At 36.7% G+C, this 23510-nt stretch overlaps 1 protein-coding gene across 1 annotated transcript in view; it reads right to left on the reverse strand.

The window, feature by feature from the left end:
* Positions 1-23510, reverse strand: part of DMD (dystrophin) — a 1614661-nt gene that overhangs the window by 1414890 nt on the left and 176261 nt on the right. The window contains exon 8 of the mRNA XM_042974140.1: positions 16291-16441. Within this exon, the coding sequence (XP_042830074.1) occupies positions 16291-16441 (151 nt within the window). The remainder of the gene's footprint in view (positions 1-16290; positions 16442-23510) is intronic.

The raw sequence follows: 23510 nt of genomic DNA on the forward strand, positions 1-23510 counted from the left end.
TACAAAAAGGTGAGATTAAAAAGTTAAAATTTTTTTGCCCACCTACGTATCCATGAATAAGGGTGTTGAACGCTGGCAGAAACTATGCCCTTCTGCTTCCCTCTTTGAAAAAAACACAGATTCTCAAACTACTATTTTTTTAAATACATTAAAAATTTTAAGCTATTTTAAAATTAATTTTAATTATTTACTTATGTATTTGAATTTCTCATAGCTGGATTTATACAATAGACATTTATAATAGATTCGCTAATTAATCCTGAAATAGGAGCCAAATTATTCCAAATATTGATGTATCCCCAGAGATATATGCTAACATTTTTGCCTGTCAGAAGATAATAGCTTCAAATTAAAATGCTGTAATATACGATTGTTAAAGTATGTTTTTCTTTATTAAAAGTATATAAATTATTTATATACATATAAGTACATGCTAGGTATTTTATTATGCATTTCTTGGCATTATTTTTATTAAAGTACTCCTTTTGTTACACTTACCACATTAAAAAAAAATTGTCATGCTCCTAATTAAATTTCTATACCATTATTAGATAGATACAAATGTCAGCAATGTTTGTTCTCTAATGTCAACTAACAATCTTTATTTTTCCTTATGACAAGAGAAAAGGCCAACAGTGAAATGTAACATTAAAAATGCTTAGATTTGACAAACAGATTTTGTTATACCTCTGTAAATAATTCTATTTCTTATAAATTATTCTGTAGTTAAAGGTCCTGACCAAATTTGTTATTCCCTTAGTACATATTCACAGTTTTGTGATTTAAATATGACTTTTCTTCCATTCTCTTCAAATGTCATCAGTGGTAGTAAATTCTTCTTTCCCTGACCCATGTCAAGTTGGTTTTCAAAAACTGGCTTAGAACAATCACTGGAGAAGAGTCATTTCAAGTGTTTACTTCAGACGTTAGCAATTTAACTCTAGATTAGTACACATATGAAATAATGCATGGAAAATAAAAGAATGGAAATATGTAAGGCTAGGGAATTATTAGATATGATATCTACAGGTGAAGATGAACAATTTATAGAAATGTAGAGAAACAGAATGCAAAAAACAAGGTCAGTCTCTTATATTCTCCCTAGGAAGCTATCTATATATTATTTCTCTTGGACATCGTAAATGCTCCACAACATGGAATACAAAAGGGCAGTGGCTGCATATGTGCATAGTTTACTTTATTACTCCTTCTACTTCAGTAATGAGCCAACAGATAATTGCCAATACCAGGTCCTACATGCACACACATAAACACACACATCTAGAAACAACACAGATCATGGACTATGCATGGATTCCCAGCCCATCTACTGCCCCTTACAGATTACTTTAAATTAATATAATTAAAAGATGTTTAATAAAATATTAGGTTTAAGTATTTTTTACTTTTTTAGTTTAGCCAAAAATATGTTCATGGCAAGAAGGACTGATGAAAACAAAACTTTCATCAAACATAAAATTTGCAAAAAATCTTAAGAAACTAGAAGAGTTTCTACAAACATGGGCTAAGTCCAATATCTAGGAAAGTAATATTTTAAAAAGTCCATCTCAGGGGCGCCTGGGTGGCTCAGTCGGCTAAACATCCAACTTCAACTCAGGTCATGATCTCGCAGTTTGTGAGTTTGAGCTCCTCCTCGGGCTCTGCGCAGACAGCTCAGAGCCTAGAGACTGACTGCTTCAGAATCTGTGTTTCCCTCTCTTTCTGGCCTTCCCTTGTTCATACTCTGTCTCTCTCAAAAATAAACAAACATTAAAAAAATTTAAAAAAAATAAAAAGTCTACCACAAAAGCAAAAAAAAAAAAAAAAATCCCTAGACACTTAAGAACAATTAGCTAATGCAATACATGTGGATATGAATTGATTTTGTTTTCAAATAAAAACATCCTGGCTGAATCGGAAATTTTATGATTTCCTAAGAAATGATAAGAATGTAGGCAATTTAATCTTCTCTTTACCTTTTCTCTTATGGCCATTCTTATTTCTTTCTTTCTATCAGCTCTGCACTGGCCTAGGCTCTATATCTCCTGCTTCCCTGAATGAAATGATCTGGAAATGGTTTGCCATTTTCAGTTCAATATTCACTTAGATAAGCCTAATTGGTCCCAGTATGGTCTAGTTCTTCAGGAGGATCTATTTATAGTATGTAATTTTATAGTACATTTGCTGAATACTTTTGAAAAGCTACCTCAACAGGTCTTTCTAAAAGACCTTCTACTTTTATATCCACTTACTAAGTATGAATGCACAATTATATTAGTTTTTATATCAGAACCCACTGTTTTTACTTTTTTGTTAGAAAAAAAAATGTTTCAGCCAACTCCAAAGCTACCAAAGAGGGAAGCCCTAAAGACCATTTCAATGAAGACATTAGAAAGATTTTAAAAACCTAAACTTTCCAGTTGCAAAAAAGGAGGCTCAATAAATATGAAAAATTTTTTTAAATAGAGCTGACAATTAATGTACCCGGCCTCATTCAGACTATAAGTGGGATTAGGGTATGGTACGAATGACAGACTCATAAAAATACATGTATGTTTAAAGGTGTAGGATCTGAAGTTAGATTTCCTAGGTTTGATTCTTGGATGCATTGCTAACAAGCTATGTGACCTTGAGAAATACTCCAACTATACCATGCCTCAGCTTATTAATTTTCAAAATTGGGATGATAGGGTACCTATCTCTTTAGTTGGATAGGAAACCTGAATATAATTGTTTAGCACATTGCCTGGCACACAGTATAAACTCAATAAACAGTAATAGCTAGTTAATACTAAAAAGTACTCACATTTTGGCACATTCAGAACAAATACTTTAATTTTAATTTTTTTAAGTTTATTTATTTATTGTGAGACAGACAGAGAGAGCGAGCAGGGGAGGGCTAGACAGAGAGGGAAAAAGAGAATCCCAAGCAAGCTACATTGTTAGCACAGAGCCCAATGTGGGCCTCAAACTCACGAACCATGAGATCATGACCTGAGCTGAAACCAAGAGTCGGACACTTAACCTACTAAGCCACCCAGGTGCTCTCAAAACAAACACCTTAAACCATACCGCAAGAACTCAAGAGACACCTAATTCACCCTCATCTAATTCATGATGTCTATCATCCTCTAATAGGTATTATGAGTACAGAAAGGGTGTGGTTTTGGAAATCCAAGAACTGAAGTTACAGCCAACTGTCAGGATCTGGAAATATACAAAATAATTTTAAATCCATAAGTAAGTCTTTAACTCCCAAATTATTTACAAGATATTAGTATCAGTAGTTTTAAAGTAACTGATCTAGTGAGCTCATTGCTAAAAAATGAGCTTGATCAGAAAAGCTTTATCATGGAACATGGAGGACATACCCTAATCAATAAATAGTAGACCTCAATTGTCATACTTTTCCTTCTTCCTCTATAACCCATGTAAGCATGCATGTATCCATACATCCTGCCTATAGTTACACCACTGAAATCAGAAGTTAGATCAAGGTGAACACCAAGAAAATCTAACGAATAATCACAAAATGCCTTTAGCCTGACAATAATTGATGCAAAAGAAGAGGAATATTGGGAGAGAGGGGTGGGGTAGAAGTTTGCAGGGGCAGCACAGAGGAAGTGATATGCATTGATTGGCTAATAGCAAACAGATGTGATATTGAAGTCTACTGATAGATAGCAAGACTCTTGCTCAAACATTACTGCCATTCTCATCATAAACCTATTTTGTTCTATGCCCCCTTTGTAGTTCGTTTTGCCCTAATTTTCATGAAAGAGCTGCAGGATTAAGGCTGAAAAATCATTTCCTTAACCATTTTAATTCTGAGCATTTCAGACCGGGCCACCACTAATGTGTTGTCTTTCCCAATGCTTACTCTCAGTTTGAGGACTTATATGCAGTCTCTCCATCTCTTCCACCTAGATATTCCCAAGCCAGGGAAACCAAGCACCACAATTCCCCATCTCTTTGCTACTCTCTGTATTTGCTCTAACCTCTAGGATAGCCACTGGTGTCAAACTTGCTTGGAATCTAATAAAAGAGGTGAGAGAAGCAGGTCAAGTTGAAAAGCCAGAGTGTGCCAATTACTAGTTAAGTTGCCTTAGGCAACTCTTTAGCCTCATTGAGCATATTTATTTAACCGAAAATTAAGGATGTGAATCTTTCCAAGAGGTTTAGAACTGGAATTAAATGACAAAATACATTAGAATCAGCTACCACAATGCTTACAGTTGGTACATGGGGAGGAAATGCTTATTTTCTTCTATTTCTGACATCATCACCATATCATTCAATTCTTCGACTAAGATCTATGGAAATAGCCCCTCTGGGCATCAGTATTTATTGCCAAAACTTTTGTTAATCACATCATATATATTCTAATTACTAAATATTCTCAGTGTACTCAAACTACAGAATGTCATATAAAAATGTCTGATTTAGTAGTTTTTTCATTCTCACTAGATGTGATCTAGATCTTTAATTGATAATTGATTCTCAAATATTATCCATGGGGCACCTGGGTGGCTCAGTCAGTTGAGTGTCCGACTTGCTATCAGCTCAGGTCAGGATCTCTCCAGCATGGGATGGAGCCCTGTGTCGGGCTCCCTGCTGAGCAGAGCCTGCTTGGGATTCTCTCTCTCCATCTCTCTCTGACTGTTCCCTGCTCAGTCTCTCTCTTTGTCTCTCAAAATAAGTAAACTTTAAAATAAATGAATGATGGGGCGCCTGGGTGGCTCAGTCAGTTGAGCGTCCGACTTCGGCTCAGGTCATGATCTCACAGCTCGTGAGTTCGAGCCCCGCGTCGGGCTCTGTGCTGACAGCTCAGAGCCTGGAGCCTGCTTTCAGTTCTGTGTCTCCCTGTCTCTGCCCCTCCCCCACTCATGCTCTGTCTCTTTCTCTCAAAAATAAATAAACATTAAAAAATTAAAAAAAGCCAAAATGAATGAATGAATGAATAAATAAATAGTATCCAGTATAAATTATCTCTGCAATATGTAGTTCCATTGAATAACAGAGGACTACCAGTTGTACCACTAGAAATCTTTTGTTCATAACAAAACTATTAAACATAAAATTATTGTATACTGTAGTTACCAATTTTATATTCCTTAGACACAGCGCCACATTCAACCTTATTTTTAACAGGAGAATGGATTTATGGTCTTGCATTTTGTTATAAGATATATGAATATATTTTTCAAGAATAATTATTCTCTTAAAACTCATATTATCATATCTTTTGTGGCTTTCTTATGAAAAAGTTTCCCCTAAAATGCATTCTAAAATGTTTTATATATATATATATAAATAATTCATTTACATTATTAATGTTGCATTACCTATTCAAGGGAACTGAAATTAATTGGCATTGGTTCAGAAAAAGATACTTTACATGAGACTAACTCCTTAAGTGACAGAGTCCCCTGTTTTCCTTTATGCTCCCCAGAGCCAGAAACTTTTTTTTTTAATTTTTTTTTAACATTTATTTATTTTTGAGACAGAGAGAGACAGAGCATGAACGGGGGAGGGTCAGAGAGAGGGAGACACAGAATCTGAAACAGGCTCCAGGCTCTGAGCTGTCAGCACAGAGCCCGACGCGGGGATCGAACTCACGGACCGTGAGATCATGACCTGAGCCGAAGTCGGCTGCTTAACTGACTGAGCCACCCAGGCGCCCCGAGCCAGAAACTTTTAATAAAGAGGAATTATAGGAGAAATTAAAAATAAAAAAAATAAACCTAGTGTCTCAAAGATTAGGGCATCTTGGATAGTTATATTTCAGTAGATGTACTGATGGATTTATTTATTTGTTTTTATTTTAGAAAGAGAGAGATAAAGTGAGAGCAGGGGAGAGGGGCAGAGGGAGAGAAAGAGAATCTCAAGCAGGCTCCATGCTAAGAGTGGAGCCTGAAGCTGGACTCAATCCCACACCACTGGGATCGTGACCTGAGCCAAGATCAAGAGTCGGACGCTCAACTGACTGAGCCCCTCAGTCACCCCAATGCACTGATGTACTTTAAAACAAGGCCATGATATTTTGAGCAATGTAATGGTATTGAATCAGCATTCAGTGATTTTTATGAACCAATTAGTAATCTATTAGCTGGAATCACTTGATCTGTTAAAAAAAAAAAAAAAGAACATGAGCACGGATTTCATTATTGTTGTTGTTGTTATTGTTATTTTAATTTAATTAATGGATTATCTAGTATATAAAGTTATCCTTGGAATCTGGTGCTTGTTTACAGCTTGTTGATGGGAAATTAGATGCTTTCTCAACTAGATTTCTTTTTAAATTTTTTTTAATGTTTATTTTTTTTTTGAGAGAGAGAGAGAGAGACAGAATGTGAGTGGGAGAGGGTCAGAGAGAGGGAGACACGGAATCCGAACCAGGCTCTAGCCTCTAAGCTGTCAGCACAGAGCCCAATTCAGGCTTTGAACTCATGAACGGTGAGATTAGACCTGAGCCGAAGTCAGACACTCAACTGATTGAGCCAACCAGGCACCCCTCTCAACTAGATTTTAAAAAATTAAAACTGAGTATCATACATATACGACTCTGTAGACTATAAAGTGTGATACTGTCCTTTTCCACTTTAGCTTGTCACTTCCATATATCAAAAGAATATTATTATCACACAAATTAATTTTATTTGGTTTGGAGTCATATCTTATAATAACACTTAAGGCCATTCATATACTTACGGGTACCACGTATTATTATATGTGTTTTTTATGTAATTATGTTTCCAATGTTTTTATCATTCCTATAAAGTAGATATCATCATTATCATTAACATCATCCTCATTTCATAGTTGGGGCAACTGAGGCACAAAATCATTAGGTAACTTATGCAAAGCTATTCAACTCACAAGTGACAGGAGCTATGTTTTAATCCTAATCAATATGACTGCAGGGTCTATAATGGATTGCCTCGGTATAAGAGATATTAATATAGCTTAAATAAGCTTAAGAGATAGACACATCTGTTTTCTATAACTATACGACATAAGGCACATAAACAGAAACTTAAACTCTTGTGTGTAAGTGTATGTGCATGTGTGTGCACTCACTTGAGTTCCAGGTTTTAGCCCTCCGGTGACACTTGAATTGAACCTATTATATTTTATTTATTTATTTTCTTAATACAGTTTGTTGTCAAATTGGCTAACATACAGTATGTAAAGTGTGCTCTTGGTTTATGGGGTAGATTCCTGGGGTTCACTGCTAAACCTATTATATTTTAAAGGCCACTACTACAAAGCTAGCTTTAAAAATATACACACATATAGACAATAGTTAGGTCCTAGTATATGTTCTTCCTGTTTGAAAGCAGGGTTAAGATTGGGTTATCTTAGCAATAAATGTTCATCAGAACAGTGTTTCATGTCTTAGCTTCTTTCATTAACTTTCCTCTCATAAATCTTTCCTATCTTGGAACATATTTCTTTCCCTCTTAGAACATATTTGTATTGAGATGGTCATGGGATCTTCTCCCACGTGAGAGAATACATGTTTTTCTCCCATGGTTCCTATTCTGTGTCCCTTGAGGGTCAAGTAAGGTATATATGGAATGTAAAAAAAGAAAAAGTGTAATGTCTCTAGGCCCTCTCTCTCCTTTCTTAGTAAGAATCTGGGGGAAAAGATTAAGTTGTAAGGCCAGCTTTATTTTTTTTAATATATGAAATTTATTGTCAAATTGGTTTCCATACAACACCCAGTGCTCATCCCAAAAGATGCCCTCTTCAATACCCATCACCTACTAAGGCCAGCTTTAAAAAAGGGCCAACCAGAACTAATTTAGCCTATGATTGAGACCAGAGGGCAAAAAGTCCTTATAATTTCTATCAGGTTCAATGTGACTCACACCACCAGAATTTTGCACATAAATTTAAGAACAGAGTCTTATGATTACAGACAGTACAGTTTGTCCAGCTGGTGGAGTCTGCATATATTCCTCATGAACTGACCATCCTGTGGCAGGTATCCAGCTAAAAATGTGATTCCATCAAATGGACTTCCTTTTCTGCATACGCAAGGGTTACAAGTTTCATTTCAACAGACATACCTAAGTATGACTCCTGGTGGCATCTTCTGCGCTATTTATGAGGATGCCAGGGTTACAACCATTAACATATTTTAACAGGAAATGAAACAGGGATAGAAGAACAAATGTGAGGGGTAGTGAGAGGGCATCAGGGATTATATCTCCACGTAAACTGCTTTATCGATGGGTTCCTTCCTCACCTGTAAGTTGTTTCCTTGCCCCTACTCACAATTTTTTTTCTTTATTTAACTTGTCAGATTCATGTGTCTGCAAGGAAGGAAGCAATGATGAGGCTTCCGTGTGGAAGAGAACTAGTCAAAATAATTTAAAGCGTCTGCTACAAAAAAAACCCATTTATTGAGCATCAATTATGTACTAAGTATTTGGCTAGGCAGTGGAGAAATCAGAAGAGGTCTATCTGGTTCTGTGGCTGTAGCATAGTGTTTTTTCCTGATTATATTGTTTATGTTTACTGTGATAGCCATCAAACATTCATTAATCACTTATAAGGGTAAAAGGAAATAAATTGGAATTTCATAGCAGTAATTAATAATGTACTTATAATCTTACTAAAGATTGAGGAGAGCTAACTAGACACTAAAAGCACTACTTGATTCCATGGCATTCTGAGGCTTTTCAGAATCCGCCTCCTCCTTCCAAATACTGCATTTGTACTTAATACTGTCTACTCTTTTCTTATCTAATTTTGGCTTCCTAATTGCCCAGTCTCACAATCTATTATTTCAAGCCCTTTGCTCATTTCCTACATTTAGTCCTGCTGCTTGTGCTGTTGATTTCCAAAATGTTCCTTATACCTGTTAACAATTTTCACTGACATGACTCCATTCAGGTTCTATGTACTCTCTGCACTACCTTCCTAACATATCTTCTGGCCTCCTATTCATCTGTGCTCTGGTTTATCTTATAAGACGTATCTTCCTAAAAAATTAAGATAAATTTTCCTAAACAACCACTCTTTAGTTTCTCATCAATAATAGCTACCTATTACTGATAGAGTAACTCCAAATGCCTGAGTCTTCAGTTCAAGACCCTTCACGATCAGGTTGTATGTAGTCTTTTAGCACTGAAGATAGTGCAACACATGATCCAGGCAAGTGACATACACCCTACATTTCTGCCACGTCATTTCCTTTGCTCAAACAAGTCACTGTTTTTAATATTCTCAAGTCATTTGCCATATTCTGCCTTGTACAACGGTGTCTTTATCTGCTGTACGAACCTGTGACTTTCCTGAGGAAGATTCCGTATATATAGTCAATCTCTATATTCTTCACAGCATATGATGCTTTAATGAGTGTTTGTTCAATAATATGGAACAGAATGCGATGGGATAAAATGAAATGCCAAGTCCTTTAGCCGGATTACACTTAAAACTTCCCCATTACATGCACATCTAGATCATTTTAAAGGTCACCAGAAGAGGGTATTTTACAATCTTGGCAACCCAAATGCTTGAGATTAACTAAGCTGCAAGCAAAGGATAAGTGACTGAGCTTCTAAAAGACTATTTAATTTGTATTCATCAGTAGTCAACACGGAACATTCAACGAAGTAGGAGTGGAGAGCACATGTCATATTTACATCTGCAGATTCTAATAACTAGTATGGTAAGGATTTTGTTGACGCTGTTACTAAGCCAATGTAGGTAAAAACAAAAAGTCTAAACCTCTCAGAAGAATTGGAAACTTGGCCGGTAAACTAAGCCTTCAACTACATCTCAGTCCGACTGTGCTTTGAAACAAAAGGTTCCTCAGTCAAATACTCTCATTTTGATGAAAACACCCCCCCCAAAAGAGCAAACTTCCTTCCCATTAATCAATGCCCAAGCCCACAACACACTATGACTCCTCAATAATACTGTCACTCCTTCAAGGGAAACCCTCATTCCTTATCAACATCATAGTCCGTCTCTGAAGACAAAAATAACCCACCAGAATTATTCCCGCCATGTTCCTTAGCAAAGGGAAGGAGAATTTCAATTTATTCATTCCCAAGAGAATAAATTTTGGGTGGCTCAGATCTGAAGTCAACCTATAAATGCTCTCCCCAAAGCAAAAGCCTTGAAGACCAACTGGTTTTTCCAAATTCTGTGACACACTCCACTTTTCCCAGTTACCCAGAGTTAACCCTTTGGCTACATTTAACAGTAACCGCCAATAGAGGTTTGATTGTTTTGCCTTGCCTAATTGGCAGACTCCATACAAGTGACTTATCTCCATGACATTGTACAGTAGTTGCATTTCTAGCCTGCCTTGTAATAAAATGCTGTACAAATGGACGTGGCAAAAGGTCCTGTCACAGAACACAGAGAAGCGTATCTGTGATATCCATGGTGTACTTGCAAGACTCGCCAACTTTTTTTTTTCTGGCCTCCAACAGAGGGAGAGAGGGAGGGAGGGAGAGAAGTAGGGAGAAGGGGAGACAGAGAGAGAAAGAACCAGGCAGAGGCCTCTGACCTGAGCAGAATTTAAATGGATTCCGGGCCACAAAATCTGTGTCTTTTCTTTGATTTGTCATCTGTAATCATCTCTTAGAAAAAGAAGGAAGATGACTAAAGAATGTGATGTCTATCTATACATAGCTAACAACCCTACATGTTATCTTAGGTGACAAGTGTGGCGATGCAGCTGGGTGGAGTTGCTTTCCTCGACTACTAGGGTTGCTGATGTATTTGGTTGTCACGGGAAATTGCCTTATTTTCATTCACCTACAATTCTTGGGAAGAAAAGCTGCAAAGCGAATTGATGACTACTTAAATCAGGCTTTAGTTTGGACTCAGTTACTTCAAGAAAGAACATTTATCTTTTTCTGTTTTATGAAACATGGCAAGAATAATAACAACAAAAAAACATACTCCTTTTAAGTATGTACTTTTAAGAGAATATATGTTACCCATTTAAATAAATTCAACTACTGGGCGCCTGGGTGGCTCAGTTGGTTAAGTGTCTGCCTCTGGCTCAGGTCATGATCTTCTGGTTCCTGGATTTGAGCCCCGAGCTGTCGGCACAGAGCCTGGAGCCTGCTTCAGATTCGGTGTCTCCCACTCTCTCTCTGCTCCTCCTCCGCTCATGCTCTGGGTCTCTCTCTCTCTCTCTCTGTCTCTCTCTCAAAAATAAATAAACATTAGAAAATTTAAATAAATTCACCTATAGAGAACAATGGATGGTTATCAGAAGGGAGGTGGGGGATGGGTGAAACAGGTGATGGGGATTAAGGAGTGCACCTGTCCTGAGGAGCACCAGGTGCTCTGTGGAAGTGCTGAATCACTATACTGTACACATGAAACGAATATTATACTGCCTGTGAACTGGAATTTAAATAAAAACTTTAAATAGATAGATAGATAAATAAATAAATTTAACTCCTTTATAAATTGTTTCATTTTCTTCTCCCCGTAATTGCTTCAAGTAAAAAAGATTATTATCAATTGTCAGGCTTTCTCTTATTATTCTGCCATTTCTCTTTTGGAATCCCTCCTGGCTTCCTCATACTACAGAGGTCCAGTGTCAACATCATTCCCTCTGATGTTACCAGCCTTACTCTTGCCCTTTCCTAAAAAGCCTCACATTCTAAAACCAACAGAAAAATTAAAACCAGTATTATTTCCAATGTGAAGATATGGAGAACATGAGAAAAAGTAATTACTTTTTTAAAGATTATTTATTTATTTTGAGAGAGAGGGAGAGGGAGAGAGAGCACACTAGCAGGGGAGGGGCAGAGACAAGGGAGAGAGAGAATCTGTGCTGTCAGAGCAGAGCCGGACTCGGGGCTTGACCTCACCGTGAGATCATGACCCAAGACAAAATCAAGGGTCAGACACTTAACTGACTGAGCCCCCTAGGTGACCCTTATGAAAACTACACATTTATTTAGTGTCAAAGCTGGATAGTACTCTGGCCTCCAGGTAAGAAGGCTGTCAGGTTGAGTTCTTTCACAAACCAATCTTGAACCAAGGATTTAGGTGCAAAGAGTTTAATTGGGAAGTGATCTCAGGAGGCATTATGAGTGAGAATGTGAGGCAGTTTACCTCATGGACACCTGGGCCCAGTCTTGCCGGGACACCTTTGAGGGATTGTGGGAATTAAGAAACACCTTGGGATTGTCCTACCATGGGCCAAGGATTCTTGGGCATTTATCCATCATCTCCCATTCCTCATGGGTTAATTAATGGAAGCTCTCAGCACTAACTCTGCTTCCTTCCCACCCCCAAACTAGCTGAGACTCTCTTGTGGCAGCAAATGTCTTCAGACACAGAGAAACCATTAGTGTATACAGAAACTCTCTGCATGACACTTCCAGGGCAGACCAAGGGGAAGAGGGTTGCATAGTGTCTACAATAGGAGTGCATGATGCACACATGAAATGTGGTCCAGTTTGACATCTAGCACTGGATCTAAGTTCTTTACCAGATGTTCACTTAAAACCTATGTGACAGGGGCGCCTGGGTGGCTCAGTCGGTTAAACGTCCGACTTCAACTCAGGTCACGATCTCGCAGTCCGTGAGTTCGAGCCCCGTGTCGGGCTCTGGGCTGATGGCTCAGAGCCTGGAGCCTGCTTCGGATTCTGTGTCTCCCTCTCTCTCTGCCCCTCCCCCATTCATGCTCTGTCTCTCTCTGTCTCAAAAATAAATAAATATTAAAAAAAAAACACCTATGTGACAAATTAGCCTCTTTTCATCACAACTTTCACATGAAAATTAGAATACAGTTGATGTTTTATTTTTTTCCCCCTGGGTGCAGAGTACCTGGATTACCATAGCTATAGCTGTCCCCATACTGCTCCACTGTAAACTTCCTGTGGCCAAAATGGCTGTGAGGGCGGCAAAAGCGAAGGCCAGCCTTGTTTGTTATTGAATCAGAAGCTCATTACATAAGAAAAGAACTCTGCGACTTAGAAGGAACAGTATCTTGCATCTGCAAAGAATAACTTCCAAGCTACCTCTGAAAAATGTTATAAAAAGAGACAATAAACTTGAGCGAGATGCAGATTTAGCAGGAATGAGTTGAAGGAGGAGGTATTTCCTTTCAAAGCCATGAATCCAAGAACCAGAGAATCCTAAATAGAGTTGTCAGATAAAATCCAGGATGCCAACTAAGATCTCAATTTCAGATAAACAGTGAATAATTTGGGACATACTTCCACTAAAACAGTATTTGTTGCTTATCTGAAATGCAAATTTAACTAGGTTTCTTGGATTTTTATTTCCCAGATTTGGCAAGCCTACTCTGGACCAATTATGAAGGTTATTCTGTGTGTGTGTGTGTGTGTGTGTGTGTGTGTGTGTGTGTGTGTGTGGTGTGTGTGTGTGTGTGTGTGTGTGTGTGTGTGTGTTTCTTGATGGACTGAGCAAGCTCTTGTTCCTATGGTAAAACCCAGAGCTAGTTTTATAATGGCTATTAGAATGAAGCACTTTCAAAATTCCAACTTAGAAATAACTGTCACTATTTGCAGGCAACATGACTTTAAACACAAGATCCTAAAGACTCCACTGAAAACTGTTAGAACTAATACATAGAGTAAAATTGCAGGATACAATAACATTATACAAAAATGTGTTTATACACAGGAACAACAAACTATCCAAGAGTGAAATTAAGAAAACAACCCAATTTACAATTGCTTCAAAAAGAATAAAGTGCCTAGGAATAAATTTAACCTAGGAGGTGAAAGATCTATATACTAAAAACTACAAGATATTGACGAAAGACTGAAGAAGACACAAATAAATGGAAAGATATTTCATGCTCATGACTTAGAAGAATTAATATTATGAAAATGTCCATATTACCAAAGCAATCTACAGATTCAATGCAACCCACATCTAAATTCCTACGGCATTTTTCACAGAACTAGAACAAACAATCCTAAAATTTGTACAGTGCCATAAAAGACTTGAGTAGCCAAAGCAATGCTGACAAAGAAGAACAAACTGGAAGCGTGATCTTCTCTGATTACAAACTATATTACAAAGCTATAGTAATCAAAACAGTATGGTTTGGGCATAAAACACACACACACAGATTGAGGGAATGTAATAAAAATCCAAGAAATAAATGATGCGTATGTGGTCAGTTAATTTACAACAAAGGAGGCAAGAACGTACAATGAAGAAAGGCCACCCTGTTCGATAAATGGTGTTGAAAAAAGGGCAGAATCACATTTAAATGAAACTAGACAACACACCATACACCAAAATTAACTCAAAATGGATTAAGAATTGATGTATGAACTGAAACCATAAAACTCTTAAAAGAATACATAAGTGGTAAACTCCATAACAGCAGTCTTGGTGATGAGGTTTTTTTTTTTTTGGATTTGACTCTAAAAGCAAAGATAATAAAAGCAAAAATAAACAAATGGGACTACATCAAACCAAAAAGCTTCTGCACAGCAAAGGAAACCATCAACATAATGAAAAGAATAACCTAATGAATGGGAGAAGATATTTGGAAATCATATACCCAACAAGGGGTTAATATCCAAAATATATAAAGAACTTAAACGACTCAACAACAAAAACACAATCAGATTTAAAAATAGGCAAACGATCTGAATAGACATTTTTCCAACAGGCACATCAAAAGATGCTCAACATCACTAATCATCAGGGAAATGGAAATGAAAACCATAGTGAGCTCTCACTTCACATTTGTTACAATGGCTATTATCAAAAAAAAAAAAAAAGAAGAAAAGAAAAGAAGAGAAAAGAAGAGAAAAGAAAAGAAAAGAAAAGAAAAGAAAAGAAAAGAAAAGAAAAGAAAAACACAAAATAGCAAGTGTTGGGGAGGATGTGGAGAAAAAAATAACCTTGTCCACTGTGGTTAGGAAAGTAAGTTTATGTAACCGCTATGAAAATCAGTATGAAGTTTCCTCAAAACACTAAAAATAGAACTATCATATGATCCAGCAATTCCACTTCTGGGTGTTTATCAAAACAAAATGAAAACAATAACTCAAAAAGATATATGTCCTCCTATGTTCATTGCAGCATTATTTACAATAGCCAAGATATGGAAACAACTTCAGTGTCCACTGATGGATGAGTAAAGAAGATGTGGCATGCGTGTGTGTGTGTGTGTGTGTGTGTGTGTGTGTGTATGTATGTATTTATACATACATATATACATACTGCAATATACTCAGACATAAAAAACGAATTCTTGCTCTTTGTGACAACATGGATGTACTTTGAGGGTATTAAGCTAAGTGCTGTAAGTCAGACAGAGAAAGACAAATACCATATGATTCCACTTATATGCAGAAGATAGAAAACAAAACAAATCTTACAGATAAAGAGAACTAAATGGTAGATGCCAGAGGGGAGACGGGTGAGGAGGTGGGCAAAACGGCTGAGGGACAAACTTCCACTTCTAAAACAGTAAATCATCTGTATGCAATGTACAGCCTGGTATGACAATCAGTAATATTGTAGTGCATGTTTGAAAGTTGCTGTGAGGGTCCATCTTTACAGTTCTCATCACAAAATAAAAAAATGTACAACTCCGTATGGTAAGGAATGGTAACTAGACTTATTCTGATCATTTCACAGAGTGAACAGATTTTTGAATCATTATATCATATACCTAAAATGTATATTATGTGTTATATGTCAATTTTATCTGAATTTAAAAAATGGATACTGAAGAAAAAAAAGAAATAAACCTGTAGAAATCCTACTCACAGAAACAACAAATGCTTTTTGGCGACCAAAGAGCCTAACTTGTAAATATACCAATAAACTGAAAAAAGATATGATGGAAGTATTGCAAATAATAGATTCTGTATTTCATACAAAAGCAACGTTACAGATGTTCATTTTAATCAAACTTCGCCTGTTCTAAGACTTTCTGAACTGAAGGTAAAAACGTACAAAAAATCATGTCTTATTAGTTTAATTTGCATTGCAAGTAATCCCTACAGAGTCCCTCTTCCAAGAAACCAAAACTTTAATAAATCACATATCCAGTGTTGTTGTCCTCCAGGAATGCATTTGATATTTTTTCAAATATGAAAAGCCGAATCATGCCACATTTGAAAAACACAAACGTTTCAGAAAATATTAGGTAAAAATGACTCTCAAACTCTTCCTAACTGAAGCTTTAATTCTTTCCTACCTGTAAACCCTGATATATGTATAAATGTGTGTATATAAAACACATATGTATACACAGAGTTTGTTCTCCAGAAGAAGGCAAACAGCATTAAATATACTAACCTTATGTTGTTGTACTTGGCGTTTTAGGTCTTCAATATCAGGTCCGAGGGGCTCTTTCTCCATTTTCCTTGTTCTCTCTTCTGTTTTAGTTAGCCAATCATTTAACTCTTTCAGTTGCTGATTCTGAAGATCCATTAGAACTTTATGTAAGCTGAAAATGTGAACGATGTCTATTACTACCTCTATCAAAATAACTTTACTTATTATTATTAAACCTAGAAGATAAAACTGTTGACGTTTTAATCTATGGCATGTTCACATTGTTTGGCATCTAACAGACATTAACAAGAGAAGCAGAGCCCATGATTAATCACCACTGAAGTTATTCTTTCTCCGACTTATTATAGTTCATACATCTTGAGTTTTAGAAAGTTTCACACAACTAACTAAATGTGAACATGTTAAGTAAAGTGTGACCCATCTCTGATAACTGAACTAACAGCATATCCTGGAAATGGTTCATTTAGACCTCCATTATTTTAGTATGTATGGTGATTAAAGATGGCCACAAATTTTTTGCCACTCTGCCCCAGAATCTACTTCCCATCCTCACGAATATGGACTAGCCTTGTGATTTGTTTTGACCAACAGAACAGGGCAGATGTGACACTCTACGAGTTCCAAGTATACATGCTGTAAGGGAACAAGGAAGCATTTCTACTCTGCCTCAGAACCCAGCTGCCATGGTGTTAGAAGACCAGGCTACACTCCTGAATGATGAGAGGCAATGTTGTAAGTGACTCTAGAGGATAAAATGCTATCTTAAAAGTTGAGCTTCCTGCTGAATGCAGCCCAAAGAGTGACCTCAGCCGTATCACAATTGCAGAACAACCACCGAGATGAACCCTGGCCACATCCCTGCTCTACAGAATCATGATGTAATTATAAAGTATTGTGTTAAGCCACTAAGATTTAGAGACATTTGTTATGCAGAAATAGATAAGTGACACAGATGTATTGTTTACAAAGATGTAAACAACAGTGGGCTGGGTAATGAATTTAAAGCCTGGCTATATGCCCTAAAACCAACTTAAACCTTCTCAGATAGATTGCCAGGATCAGGGACAAGGGACAACATCTTGCTTATCAATCTGCATGGTGAGGATGAAAATTAAAACAGGTTATTTTATCCATACAATAAAAATATGAGACTCAAATGAGAAGTGTTAATACCTATTTTGAAGTAAATGTTCTTCATGAAGACAGGTTTAAAGCATTTTTAGGAAACTACAGTATGCTGAACATTAATCTTATAACACTAATAAAGAAGACATAATTTGAATTAGGAATTTACTATTGTGATTTATAAAATTTTTACCAGAAATTTCCATTAGTCAGCAGGTTTAAACACACAAAATACACACATAGTTGAGGGTTTAATATAATTTAGATTTCACCATTTACTGATCTTTTACCTTTCACAGACACATGTTCACTGAGGCACACTGCAGTCAAAAGCCTATGAGAATAAGCTTTCATTTATCAAGCAAAAAAGGCAGTCATCTTCTTTTTATGAGCAGTAACATAAATGAAGAAGCACCCATTTAAGTAAAAGCAAAAACTCAAAGATGCTAGTTTAAGCCTCTTAGATAACGAATATCATCCCTACATTGTAAAGTATATAAATCATTCACTTTATTGGTTCAGTCTACCCCTTGAGAACTGACCCGAGAATAAGATTTCATGAGAATTAGCTACAGTATCACTCTTTACTTTTGTTGTTTTTCCTGCCCAGTTTGTCTTTACGTTAAGATACAAATCTCACCTTTCAAAAACTGAAGAAAAATTCCCACAATGTTATTTATACTTGAAGAACTATTACAACACACATTTGTTAGAGTTAATAAGCAATTTAATTTTAAAATATTTACTTCCTTTTTGTAAACTTTTAGACAGACATTTCATTCAACAGATATTCACTGAATTCCATACCTATGCTGGAAACTCCTAGTGAGAAGGATGTCCCTGGGGGGAAGCCTCTGTGAAGAGTGAACTTTGTATGGCTTTCCTTTGGCCTTTAAGAACAATTTTTTTAATGTTTATTTTTGAGATAGAGTGTGCCAGTGGGGGAGAGGCAAAGAGGGCGGGGCGGGGGGGGGGGCAGAGGATCCGAAGCAGGCTCTGTGCTGACAGCACGGAGCCTGATGTGGGGCTCGAATGAACCATGAGATCACAACTGGAGCCAAAATCGAATGCTCAACTGACTGAGCCACTCAGATGACCCTAAGAATAATTATTTTCACTATAATGTTCAAAAATGTTTTTGCTTTCCCAAGGCTGTTACTTTAGAAACTCTTAATTATTCAGTAATGTCTGGTCACTATTTACTGCTTTCCGTGCAGGCGTTATATGGAATAAGTTAATAGGTGGTAAAAGGTGCTATGCTTCCTCTGCTCACTGAGGCCTGCAAATAGACAGCCTCAATATATGCAGGTGAATCGCAAGCCAGAGTTCTCAGAATGAGCAGCAGGGAAGTGAATAACAGTGGCTCCTGGCAATGCCTGAGCAGAGACAGAAACAACCACTAGGAGGCACTGCTATCAGAAGCTTGTTTAGAAGCCTTTGCAACACAAATGCCCCTTTTTTAAATGGGGTAGAAGAAGGGGTAACTTTAGAAAGGGGTGAGGGATAACTACCCCTTGGGTGAAAATATCTTTAAAATAAATTTTTAACTATATCGGTTAACATGTATTCAACGCTTTTCGTGTGATAACTCTGCTAGTAACCATAAAATGCACCATTTCAGTGGATCCTAAATGATGGAATGAGATCTATTTGTGATTTGCAGAATGATTTTCATGGCAAAAGGAAAAACTTATGAAATTATTTGAGTATGTCTTGGCATATATCTATATGGCTGAACAATATATGCATGTGTATGTTTGTATACACATGTACATACAGTGAGTCTACATATAACTTCAAAGCATATATAAAATCAAACAGTTTAGGATGAAGCTAAGTAAAGATAATTATTTTAAGAAGGAGTCTTAAATATAATAAAAGTGCAGGGGCAATGGGGTGGCTCAGACAGTTAAGTGTCTGACTCCTGATTTCATCGCAGGTAAGATCTCATGGTCTTGAGATCAAGCCCTGTGTTGAGATCAAGCCTTGAGGCTGACCCTGCTTGCAATTCTATCTCTCCCTCTCTCTCTGCCCCTCTGTGGCTTGCAATCTCGCTCTCAAAATAAATAAACACTTTATTTAAAAAAAGAGTGCAGATATGAAAGAAATTGTGAAGGTGGAACATGACTGACATGTTTGAAAAACACCGAATAATTACATTTGGTCTTCATTATCACTTACTGAGGTAGATAATACCATTATTCTTTTATTTCTGAGGACAGTGGAATTTGGGAAGGTTAAAGAACTTGCCCAAGTTGTCTCAGTGACAAGCTAAGACAGTATATAAATGCTAAACTATCTGTGACCCAAGTCTGTGCTCTTAACTTTGACTTATCTTCCTTCTTTATGGACTTACCTTCCTTCTTTATGTTAGGTTGGGTCATATGAAGCTGCTAATACACAAGTTTTCTTTCCATGAAAATGACAATTTCATATTGTTCAATTCAAAATATTATTAAAGTGAAAAAGAAATTCCACATTTCCAACTAACATTCTAAAGATGCAAATAAATTAGGGACATTTGTCAAATTCATAAAATAAAAATCTACCACCCATGGGCAAGAAAAGAGTTTGCTTTCTCCTTGGTTTCATTTTATGGTTTTCAGGTGGTCATTTGGAAAGGCCTGTAAAAGCGAAAGGAAAATGAAGGATAAATACGTGACTGGCAATGGAGGGAGAAGACCGTGGAACTAGAACAAACTAGCGCCAGACTGGAGATAGTTCTGACAACATCTAGAGACAGAAGCAGGTCAGGATATGATGCTGGGAACTGCTACAGCCAACTTCCAATTGTAAAATCATTTAAGGACAGAAGGAGGCTACCAAAACCAATAAACTGAAAGGAACTAGAGACTATCATGGCAAGTGAAATAGGCCAGTCAGAGAAAACTATCACATGATTTCACTCATACAATGACCTAAGACATAAAACAGACGAACAAAGGAAAGAGACAAACCAAAAAATGGACTCTTAAATACAGAAAACAAATTTGTGGGGCACCCGGGTGGCTCAGTCAGTTGAGCGCCGAACTTCGGCTCAGGTCATGATCTCACGGTTCATGGGTTTGAGCCCCCATGTCGGGCTCTGCACTGACAGCTCAGAGCCTGGAGCCTGCTACGGATTCTGTGTCTCCCTCTCGCTCTGCCCCTCCCCCGCTTGCACTCTCTCCTCTCTTTCTCTCTCAAAAATAATAACTAAACATTAAAAAAATTTAAAAGAAAAGAAAAGAAATTTGGTAGCTGCCAGAGAGGTATTGGGTGAGGGGATGGATGAAATAGGTGAAGGGGATTAAGAGTACACTTAGCTTGATGAACACTGAGAAACATACAGAATTGTTGGATTATTTTATTGTATACTTGAAACTAATATAACACTGTATGTTAATTATACCCTAATAAAAAAAAAAAAGAAAGAACCTCAGATTTTGATGGCACTATGGAGTCATATACTTAACGTATAGCTATCGCACCAGGGGATTTATTGTAATATAAGACAATGACATCCTTATGGTTTTAACCAGGGCTTCCCAAACTTTAATGTGCATACAAATCACCTGGGGAATATGTTCTACTGTGGATTCTAAGTCTAGAGAGGGGCTGAGAGTCTTCATTTGTATGCCCAAGGGATACCAATGCTGCTGGTCCATATATCACACCTTAAGAAGTGATACTATAAGGCACTTGGATTTGGGTTGTTAGTTGCAGTAAAAAAGCATTTTAAGGAATACCATTTTCCAAATAATTTTACTGAAGATTTGTCTCTCACTCCACACCCTGCTTCAGGGACATACCTCTATGAACATAAAGGAAATTGGTGCAAACATAGAGTCTGCTTTACAGAGACTTTGTTGGACTGCAGAAAAGCATTTCTACTCTAGCCAGTACTGCCCAATAGATCTTTATAACAACGTAAATGTGTATCTGCATTATTCAGTACTATAGCCACCAGCCCTGTGTGGCTATTGGACACTTGAAATATGGCTAGTGTATGCAAATGAGAAACTGAATTTTAACCCATATCTAATTATAATAATTTAAATTTGCAACTAAAAAGATGCATGTGGCTAGTGGCTGCCATATTGGAAAGCACAGGTCTACACCAACAGATAACTGGCTTGACCATAGCAAGGAATCCTTACTGGGCAGTCTTTATCCATAGTATTTTATTATGTCACATAATATTTATAAGGAATTATATCCTGAGTTAAATTATCTAGCAATAAATATAAATAGGATTTTCCGAAATTTTGGTTCTCTAGACAGATTTATACATGCCAAAACTGTACATGCTTTCTTAAATCTCAGCCTATATTTTATAGTCTAACTAGTGTTTTCTTGGGCTTTATGGAAATACATTATAAAATATATAAAACTACTTATGAAAACACAATAATATGGTAGGCAATATACTAATAAATATGTAAATGTATAGACTTCATAAATCCTAGAGACCTACTATTAAAAATTACCAAGAAGGGGTGACTGGGTGGCTCAGTCAGTAAGCATCTGACTTCAGCTCAGGTCATGATCTTGTGGTTTGTGTGTTCGAGCCCCACGTCGGGCTCTGTGCTGAAAGCTCAGAGCCTGGAGCCTGCTTCGGATTCTGTGTCTCCCTCTTTCTGGCCCTCCCCTGCTCACACTTGTCTCTATCTCTCAGAAATAAACATTAAAAAAATTTTTTTAAATTACCAAGAGGGCTAAACTATTTATTAAGCTAGGTTCTCAGGCCCAATTTCTTACACTTCATAATGACTTGCTTATATGCAATTCTCAAATAAGAAATACAACTAATGAAAGGAGGTAAAATATTAATGTGAATTTACAAATTACAAAAGAATCCTCAGTGGTGTTAAAATATGCATGTTATACATGCAAATACAATACAATCACATGATTTAAGCTGTCAATAAAACCTATATATTTGATTTAAGGAGGGCTACCAGTATGAATTAGAGAAACTGAATTTTTAATGCACTTTTTACTTTCAAATGCATGCCATTTTGTAACTAAAATCACACTGATAAACACCAAAATTATTTCCTTATTCAAACTGTTGGCCTGAAAATCTCAGCAAAATGGTTTTAATGACTAGATTATAGAATTTTGATTTTAGCTCACAAATTGTTTATGTACAACTAGATGTTCCAGGAAGGCTGAAGTATACTTACATATGTAGTTATTTTAACCCCCTTGTATAGGTTTTTGTTTCATTTCCTCTGTTACAAAAGTGATCGATGAAGATGATGTTTACACAGCAGGTGTTTATTAAAACTATCACAAAATGGTGATTTAGTGCAATTTAAATCCAACCAGGTGCTTCCAGTGAATATTCAGGGTCGAAAATGAGTGTGTTGCTTTAACTTGAACCAAAAGCATGGAGAAAACATGGAGGCAGGTTTAGGACACATAAAAATGTCTTTACTGAATTATTTATAAATTAATAACACTACATAAGTAGTACATTATCTACTAAATAATCATTTTGACCTTGTACACTTTGGGACATTTAAATATCATTTTATATATGAATAACAAATTATATTTATTGTGTGTCAGACAATAGATGTATTACTATAATTAATCCTAATGATGCAGGAACTGATCTTAGCCCCAATTTACAGGTGGGGAAACAAAAGTATACCTGGGTCAAAGGGCAAACAAGGGGAGGTGGGAAACTGGGACTCAGGTCGTTTGGCCCTTGGGTCTACTTTGCCATCATGCTGCACTGTCCGCACTGATGTTATTTTTTTAGAGCTGATTTTCATACCTATTCCTCATTTCATTTATATCAGTAATTATCAGGATACAAAAACAGAAGGTAAAAAAAGGTCATTTAGTGGGTTTTTATAGCGATTGTCATCAATGGATAATTTTGTTCTTTGTTCTCACCAAAATGAAAAGTACGGTTGTTGCTATTGAGACAAATGCTCTTAGCATAACGTTTACATTAATGGTAGAAACCACAATACACTGAGACCCGATTTTCCTCACACATATGGTGACAAGGTAAAATAAATGACCAGATATTTTAAATATTTATAATGTTTCAGTAAATGTAAGAATCAGAGCGTGATATATCCTAGGCAAAGCAAAAC

This window comes from Panthera tigris, chromosome X, assembly GCF_018350195.1.
Source record: "Panthera tigris isolate Pti1 chromosome X, P.tigris_Pti1_mat1.1, whole genome shotgun sequence".
NCBI lineage: Eukaryota > Metazoa > Chordata > Mammalia > Carnivora > Felidae > Panthera > Panthera tigris.